Consider the following 8,257-nt stretch of genomic DNA (forward strand, 5'->3'; position numbering starts at 1 on the left):
GTGTCTGATTTGCGCTTAATTATATGTACAGGGCCAGAAATATTCACTTTTACCCCAAAATGTGCTCCCTTCGATCCCGGCATCCAGAGGTCTGATAGCCAGCACAACTGTTTTCTTGCCCTGCCGAAGCCAGTCAGTTATTTAACTTTGCCTCCTGAATTGAAACCAGACCACAAACACATCCAAGAGAAGCTTTGGGAGGAGGACGGGTGAGAGGATGTCTTGAGTGGGGGAGCTTTGCTCCCCGCTTTATGGTTTGCTCCCACGTTGCCCATTAGGTCGAGTTTCCAACCGGAGTCAAGGCTGTAGTTCGGCCGACCTCCTCCGGAGAAAAGACCGCTCCTCCCTTACCGGCTACATTCCTTTTTGAAGATCTGTTTTCTCTTTTCTTCCTTTCTTTTTTCGTCTTCCTCCTGTCTCTTTATTTGCTTCTTTCTCTTTTTCTCTGCAATTCATTTGTTTCCTTCTCTTTTTCTGATTCTTAATGAATTGTCTCCCTTCCTTCCTTCTTTCTTTATTATACAATTTATTCTTTGCTCTTTTCTTTCCTCCTTAATGCTTTCCTTCCCCTTGACTTTCACCCCTAGCCTTTCTTGTTTTTCTTGGTTGCACTGGGCTCAGTGAGGGGAAGGGCAGCAGGCTCCATAGCCTCCCTCCCCAGCCCCGATGCTCAAGCTTGGAGTTGACCTTCTCCCGCTTTCAGCCCTAACTCGGCTCCTCACAAGGCGAAGTGTAGGGCTGTCAGCGGCTGGCGGCCAGGCCTCAGCAGTCGCCATTAGAGGGGAGGAAAAGCAGACAGTGGGGCACATCCTGACAGGCTCCGATGGCTCCCTGAAGCACCCGACTCCAGGGCTTAGGTATCCTCAAGTCCATCGTCCTGAACAAGCCTCATCCACCGGGCCTGTCTTTGGAAAATTTGCTCCATCTTTGTCCTGACTTCCAGAGCTGAACATTAAAACGGCCCCAGTTTGAGCCCCCCTGCCTTCCCAAGGCTGGAATTAGGGGAAATGAAGAAGTGGGGTTCTGTCAGTTCCAGGTTGAAGGCAGATCCGAAGGGTCACTTGCGGGCTTAGCAGCCCAAGGCCATGTCCCCGCACAGTCACCTTTGTTCTGAGAGCTCCTGAACTGCAGCCGGCCAGCCTTCCTTCTCCCTCATCCTACAACCACTGCAACCTCTGAGCAGGCATTTCTTGTCCTTTTGAATTCTGTCTTTCATCAAACCCTTTGTGGACTTTGCAGCAGGCAGGGATGCAGGGCTGTGTGTGCAGCAGACTCTCCTAACTTGGCGGTCTGAGTCAAGGTTATGGGTCTCCACTTTATGCAGTGGGCTGAGGGTGTATGCGGGGGGGGGGGGGTGCGCGCGCCTGTGCGCACGCGCGTGTGTGAAAGAGAGAGGGAAGAAGGGAGAGAGAGAGAAAACTATGTCTACAGGAGAACAAAAGGATGCAACAGGGAAGATGTGGTCTTGCTGACACTTTAAACTTTGGGGGTCTGTAAGGGTGTGTCTCAACAGCAGGGTGGCCAGGACTTTCCTAGTAGTCCCCAAAGCTGAGTCCAAGGCGGGACTCAGGAAGGACTAATCCTAACCTTTAAGCCTTGTTTTGCCTTAGGCAGAGATGCAGCTCCAGACACCCCACGCCCCAAACCGGGGCCCCAGATCCGGTCTCTCCCCAGCCTCCCAAAGGTCCTGAGATTTCATTCCATGGCAAGACCAAAACTTTTTTTAAAAAAGTTTTTTAAAAAGGGGGGAGGAATCTTGTAAAACTTTTATGCCAAACAAAGTTATAAAAACTTCCCAGGCGTTGCCTTTTCCAGAGGTTTATATGAATAATAAAGAGTGCAGTCGCGTGCACACAGTTCTGGCGGGCTCTGAGCTGGGAGGGTTCAGCAAACAGCATTATCCAGCCCTGGGGCACCAGGAAACCCCAGGGGCTGCCCCCTTGAGGGAATATTGGCCCAGAAACGAATTGCCCTACAGATTCCGGAGAGGGGCGGGGAGAGGGAAGGGGTGGTGCCCTTGACTTCCTTGAAGTTCAAAGTTCTTCTTTGCCGTAGTAAGAAAAACCCTCTCTGCCTTCAACCCACTCGAGAAATTGGCCCCAGATAGTTTTTCCTCCTTTAGTGGCTGCATGTATCCCCAACTCCATTCACCATTCAGACAACTAGTCTGCAACTTTCTTGCCTCCCCAAAGCAGGGCACCCCATCCACCCCATCTGAGACACCTAGAATCTGTGGGCTTTCTCTTAGAGGAGCTTGGTGGGGCTTTGGGAACCTTCCAAGGCGCCCTTGCATCACCATCTCCCAGCAACCTGGGGGTCTGAGTGACAAAGAAACCCCAAACCCAAGGCTGGCTCCAACCAACTTCTCCTTTCAAGTCCCACAGGGTCCCCCTGCACCCCCAAAGCCCACAGTGGGAGGGGGAGGGGCCCAGAGTGCTCTTTCAGCCGACACCACTTAATACCCTTGTAAACTCCCACGTGCGCTATAAACTTGGATTTTTACAACCAACATTCCTCCTTAGCTCCGGGAAACTTTGAACTCGGCCTCGGGTTTATTTACTTGGGGTGGGGGTGGAGGGGATGGGGGGCTGGGAGCTAAGAAAGGCTGGAGGAGAAGAAGGGGGGAATGTGGGCAAGGGGGTAATGGAGTGGGGGTCTGGGGTGTGTTGGGGGAGCCAAGACTGTCCACTGCGGGTTTGTTTACTATTTAGGGCGGAAGCGTTTTCTAACACAGGCCAGACTGGGTCGTTAAGGGCAAAATGAAACTGGGTTTAGAGGCGCGGGGGGCGCTTTATGGCGGCGTCTAGACGAGGCTCTTTTGTTCCCTGGCAGCGCCAGGGCTGGAGGGGATTACCCGAAGAGGTTGGGCCCAGAGTGCCCCTGGCAAGTGGGGGTTGGACATCCCGGGGGCCCAAAGGTGGGTTTGTTTGGGGGACAGAGACCTCTTTTTTCTAATTTTTAGAAGGTCGCCAAGGACTGGCAGGTTCCTGGACCTGGGCCATAGATGCTTTTGTTTTTCTTTCACTATGACACCACCCCCTATTCCTTCAGAAACCCCTTCTAGATCTGGGAATCTTTTCTGGGCTGCACATTGCAGGGAAGGTGGTAGCTTTGGCTTTTAAATATTTTTCTCCAAAATCAGGGGCCATTTGAAGATTAATATTTTGCTTTATAAACAGATTCTTTATATTCTTTATATACAGATTCATTCTGTATAGTTATCTCCATCCCATCTTATTTGGAAACACGTCCAGCAGGCTAATATTCCTTCTTATGACTGGATGAGTGGATAAACATCATACCTAGAGAAGCCTCTTGTACCCGTGCACAAGCACACACATGCAGACACACAGGATCCTCAGTTGCATTCCTGCTGACACGCACTAAACACTGCCAGTGGTTACACATGTCAGAGGACACAAACCCTAGATGTGCATATGGTCAATTTTACTCCATACTACAGGCAACAGTGTACAAATAATATTTCTTTTCATGTGCACCCATAGGCATCCGACTTAAATATTTGTGTGTGGGCACACGAGGGAATTGTGGGGCTGCATATACACCCCAGTATGCAGATTTTGTCTCAAGACCCACATTTACAAGTGACAGAATCAGACACCAAAAATGCAGTGACCCCTCTCAACAAAAACGACGGAACCTAGACGCAATAGCCCAGAGTCATGGTGCTTTTTCTTTCATTCAACAGAATTGTATTGACAAAAACATTTTCTTTGAATTACAGAGAAGAGTTCCAAAGAGAGGGGAAAGATGAGAGAATTGGTTCTAAATCTCTGCCCCCAAATAACGAATTTGGAACAGAGACCTTCAGAGTGCCCTCACGAACGCGCTGAAAGGACTGTGGTTATCTTTACACAGAAGAAACATGCATCGGACACAGACGGGTGTGGCGACGGTCCTCAAGGGTCACCTCCTCCCCCATTGCCCCACCCCAAGCCAATCTCCTACCAAACAAATCTCTGGGGCTTTCTACCCCAAGAGACCAATGTATAAACATCAGGGTGGCCCCAGCCTAGGGTCTTGTTGTGTCTGGAGGAGCCTGGCCATTTGTGCTAGAGGGGAAGGGGCCCAGCCCCACCTTCCCACCCTCAGGGGCCGAGTGGTAAGGAAAGGGAGGGGCCTGGTTTCTCCCCCTCTCCCTTCTCTCTCTCAAAACTCTATATAAAAATTCCAATACAGTCTTCTCATAGAGAAAAAAAAAAAAGCCCTACCCTCAACCTTACACATTTAACTGCGACAGACGGAGACATCTGGCGGGAGGGCGATGGAGCCAAGAAAATTCCTATAAATTTAAATTCGATGATGGTTACAATTAACTCCGCAACAAACGTGTGCTTAAACGGAAAGCGTTGCAGGGCTTTTGGACACAGCTCGAGCTGCATGTGAGAAAGGAGAGCTTTGAGAGCAGTGTGGAATGGCCTCAGCTTGAGAGCAGGAGGAAGGACTGCCACACTGGCCCCTGCCATGGGAGAGGGGGTGCAGGCCCACCAGCTCTGGCCTACCTCACCTTCACATGCCCTCTTCATCGGCTGGGCTCTGCCCTCCTGCCTCCTCCTCTGCCTCAGGAGCATTGAGGGTTTTAAGAGGAGAGGGGCTAATAAAAGGGTCAAATAAAATCATAATATTGAACAGGATGAAATATCTTTATTTGCCACCAGAAAAAAAATTCACAGCAATCCCTCTGGGACGGGAGCAGGGTGGGGATTGCACACGTACTACACACGCACTCACGCACATGGAGATGGGTGATTCGCATCTCATTCCAGGCGAGTCCTCCCCACATCCCCTTAGGGTAGAAAGAAACGCGTGTGAAATTTATTTACAAAAATTCAGACCCCAGCATGGGGGAGGCACCCAATACCATCTCCTTAGTGCCTCTTCCACCCCAATCTTTTTTTTTCCTTAAAAAAAAAAGGAGGTAACAACTGCATAGACTATAGCTATAAATTCATGGAGTGGGGCACGGCTTGGAAAAAGGTTAGGAAACCTCAATGCACCAGTTAAGAAATTTCAAAGGAGGGCTCTACACGTTCAAGGGGAGAACGACTAGGCTCGGGCGGGGCCTGGGCGCAGACGGAGGTAGGACACGGACTTTGCACACCTAACACCAGGTCGAAGGTACAGAAATTTCACAGCAAGGCGGGATCACATTTAGCTGCCCCCTAGCAGTGGGGCGAGGTGGGGTGGGGGCGGGGAGCCCGGGAAGTCTCCCCTCGCAGACACGGTGTCCTAGATCTTCTCACTTGGGCAAGGGAAGGCTTTTAGTTCAAGGATTGCTTGGCTCAGGCGCCCACTACTCTCGCCCCTCCCCCACCCAATCGGAGCAGCAAGACATTGTCGCGAGGTGTGTTTTCTTTTAAATAGAGTCTTGGCCTCGGCGCCAACGGTGTCCACTCGCCGTGGGTCACTTTCCTTCACCCCCCTTTTCAGGCCCGGTCCCTGTCCCTCATTGAGTCAGACCAAGGTGAAGGAGGTTCCGGAAAGAAGTGCGGGCAACGGCAGTGGGGCCAGCCCTGGCCACAGTCCAGTTTTCCACCCGCGGGAAGAAGGCGAGTTAGAAAATAAAAAATAAAAATAAAATAAAATAATTTCCCCCTCTTCCCCCTCCCCCAAAAGGGCCCGGTCTGCGGTTACAGCAGAGGATTTCCCGAGAAATACTGCAGCCGGTCTCTGCTTAGTTTTTTTTCTTTCATCCTTCTGTTCTGAAACCAAATTTTCACTTGTCGGTCCGTCAGGTTCAGCATCCGGGACAGCTGCAGCCGCTTCTCTTTGTTGATATACACGTTGAAGAAAAACTCTCGCTCCAGTTCCCGGATCTGGAATTTCGAATAAGGGCAGCGCTTCTTGCGGGTGCGGGGGGCGTCTGGAGGGGAGGGGAGGGGGCAAGTGCGAGGAGAGGGGGAGAGAGACACGTGAGACCCGAGCGACCCCAGCCCGCTGAGCGCTCGGCGGCCCCTCTCCCTGCCCCACCGCCGGGCAGCCCTCCCGCCAGGCCGGCCGGCTCTCCTCCCGCGGACGCAGCGGCGGGCCGAGCCTCGACCCCCTGCCGGGGCTAGCTCGTCCTCCGTCCCTGGCCACCGCGGGACCCGTGCCCCTCCCCTCCGGCGAGGGCCGGAGCTGACGGAGCCTGGGGGACGAGGAAGCTAGCCGGGGCCAAGTGCGCCCCGGTGCGCTCCCCCCGCCTGCTCAGCCGCGCTCCCCTGCCCCTTCCTACGCTGCCCTCCTTGTGGCTCTGAAAACCCAGCACCCCCCTCACCCAGAAATCTGGGGGAACCGCGGAGAACAGGCGCGAAGAAGTGAGATCCGGCGAGAGTCGTGGGCAGGCGGGGAGGAAGCGAGCGAGCAGGCACCAAAGACACCCGAGAGCCGCTTCCGGGGACCCTGACGCCCCGGGACGCCCGGCGGGCCGCGCCTTCCCCGCGGCCGGGCTAGGCGGGCGCGGAGGCCGAGGGCCGCAGAGGAGCGCTGAGACCCAGGCCTGGAGCATAGTGGACCCCTGAGCCGCCTCGCCCCCACTCCCCTGTCGCCGCTGACCCCGGGTTACTCCGGGTTCTGCTCAAGGACCCGCGAACACAGAGTTTGAACATTTCAAAAATAGTTTTTAAAAGAAGCAGAGCAGTGCTGGTTGGCCTCCTCGATCTCAGGTTCTGCTCCATTGCCTCTCTCCCCCACCACTCCCCCTCTCTGAGTTTCTCCCGGTCTTTCCCTTGCCCTCCCCTTTCTCCCCCTCCACCCCTCCCCTCCCTCCCACCCCCCGGCAGCCCGGCTCCCCATCCTTCCTTAAATGCTCCTCTAAGTTCACGATCAAAGTTAATATCACCCGCTATGGTGGCGCTTTTAAAAATTTCACAGACCGAGGGAGATAACGGGGAGGGGGTTCACCCGGCTTTTCCAAAGAGCCCTTTTCCCTCCCTCCCCACCCCTTCTCCATCGTAAAAAGTCGAGTCGTTGGGAGAGAGGGCTTTGTAGGTTATAATAAAATCCTTTGAATGCTTATAAAACTCCACATAAAATCGGACTGACCCAAAACACGAGGCCGTCCCCGCTCCCCTCGCCTCCCCCCTACTCTCGCCCTCCCTCTCTGGCTCCCTCCCTCCTGTCCGCATGTTTCCCGGCCGCTGCTACCTACTGGGGGCGGCTCCCTTGGCCGGCTCCTTGGCCACCGAGTGGGCTGAACCGGACGAGCTGGGATTCGTGTTTTCCTCCTCGGCCTCGGCCTCGGCCCCCGCCTCAGCCCGGGACGCCAGCCCCGAGGCCGGGGGCGCCTCGGGCTCCCCCTTGGCCTCACCCTTGCCTGGGCAGGGGGGCTCGGCAGGCGCGTCGCCGCCACCGCAGTAGGCGTTGTCGAAGAAACGGTCGAAGGCTTGAGGCAGGACGCTGTTCTTGTTGACTGAGGAGTAGAAGCCGGCGGGGGCTGCGTGCGGGGCGCTGGGGTGGTGGTGGCCGCCGTAGGACCCTTCGTTTTTCATGAGGATCTCGGTTACGGTGGAAGGAGGCAGGCACTCCCGATGCATAAGCTCGTCGGCCGCCGCATAGCAGGAGGAGTAGCTGTTCCGGTGGTGCCACTTGCCGGAGGGCTCCAGGCCGTAGGAGACCTCCCGGACCGGGGGCACTTGGGTCGGGTAGGGATAGGAGATCTGACGAGAGGGGGCCTGGGGGAGGAAGGAGGAGACCGTGGAGAACTCGGGCACGTAGTAAGTGCAACTGGGCAGATAGAGGTTGGAGGCGCAGCTCCCTCGCTCGCCGAAATCAGCGCCCCTCTCCTTGCGCGACGGCGAGCAGAAGTTGCCCAGGTTGACCGAGTTAAACATCGTTCTCTTCTCCTGCCGGCTCCAGATGGAGGTTTTGGACCTGGTCTAGCGAGGGGGGAAAATTTGGGAAGGCGAGATGACGCGTTATCCGTCTTAGTCTCTCTCCCCGAGCACGTGATCCAAAGTAGATATTGTCATATATCAGTTCGGAGCACTTCGCAGACGTAGGAGGGGTTCTCTCTTAGGTAAGATGGGGACGTTCAGGCGATTGGTTTGCAAACACCGCAGAAACATTATGAAAATCAATTGCAGATTTGTATTCGTTTTTCTCTCGACACTCCCCTCCTCTCCATTCCACAGAGTGAGCAAAGGAGGAGAGAGAGGGTTGGGGTGGGGTGGGCGGTGGGATGGGCGGGGGCGGCGGCTGGGAGGGGGTAATTGTATTTTTTTCTAGCTGCTGCTCTTTTTTTTTCTCCCTAGGGTTG

At 54.5% G+C, this 8,257-nt stretch overlaps 2 protein-coding genes across 3 annotated transcripts in view; one reads left to right on the forward strand and one right to left on the reverse strand.

The window, feature by feature from the left end:
- Nucleotides 1–8,257, forward strand: part of ATP5MC2 (ATP synthase membrane subunit c locus 2) — a 284,046-nt gene that overhangs the window by 8,795 nt on the left and 266,994 nt on the right. The gene's annotated exons all lie outside the window — the stretch shown is intronic.
- Nucleotides 3,749–8,120, reverse strand: HOXC11 (homeobox C11). Of its 2 annotated transcripts, none has more exons than XM_074374728.1 (2): nucleotides 7,151–8,120; nucleotides 3,749–5,884 (listed from the first exon to the last, which is right to left on the reverse strand). In XM_074374728.1, the coding sequence occupies exons 1-2, from the start codon at nucleotides 7,830–7,832 to the stop codon at nucleotides 5,652–5,654; spliced, it is 915 nt and encodes a 304-aa protein (XP_074230829.1). In that variant the 5' UTR covers nucleotides 7,833–8,120; the 3' UTR covers nucleotides 3,749–5,651. The 2 variants fall into 2 exon arrangements, 1 of the variants encoding a protein (XP_074230829.1); XR_012510579.1 differs by lacking the exon at nucleotides 7,151–8,120 and adding an exon at nucleotides 6,278–6,743 and having other exon boundaries at nucleotides 5,747–5,884.

This window comes from Camelus bactrianus, chromosome 12 (genome assembly GCF_048773025.1).
Source record: "Camelus bactrianus isolate YW-2024 breed Bactrian camel chromosome 12, ASM4877302v1, whole genome shotgun sequence".
Lineage (NCBI taxonomy): Eukaryota > Metazoa > Chordata > Mammalia > Artiodactyla > Camelidae > Camelus > Camelus bactrianus.

What these genes read in the sequence shown, in the direction of transcription:
- HOXC11 (XM_074374728.1), bottom strand. Translation starts at nt 7,832, where the DNA reads ATGTTTAACTCGGTCAACCTGGGCAACTTCTGCTCGCCGTCGCGCAAG. An exon ending in GGCCAAGGGAGCCGCCCCCA is followed by an intron (nt 5,885 to 7,150) that starts GTAGGTAGCAGC and finishes CCTCCCCTCCAG; the next exon opens with ACGCCCCCCGCACCCGCAAG.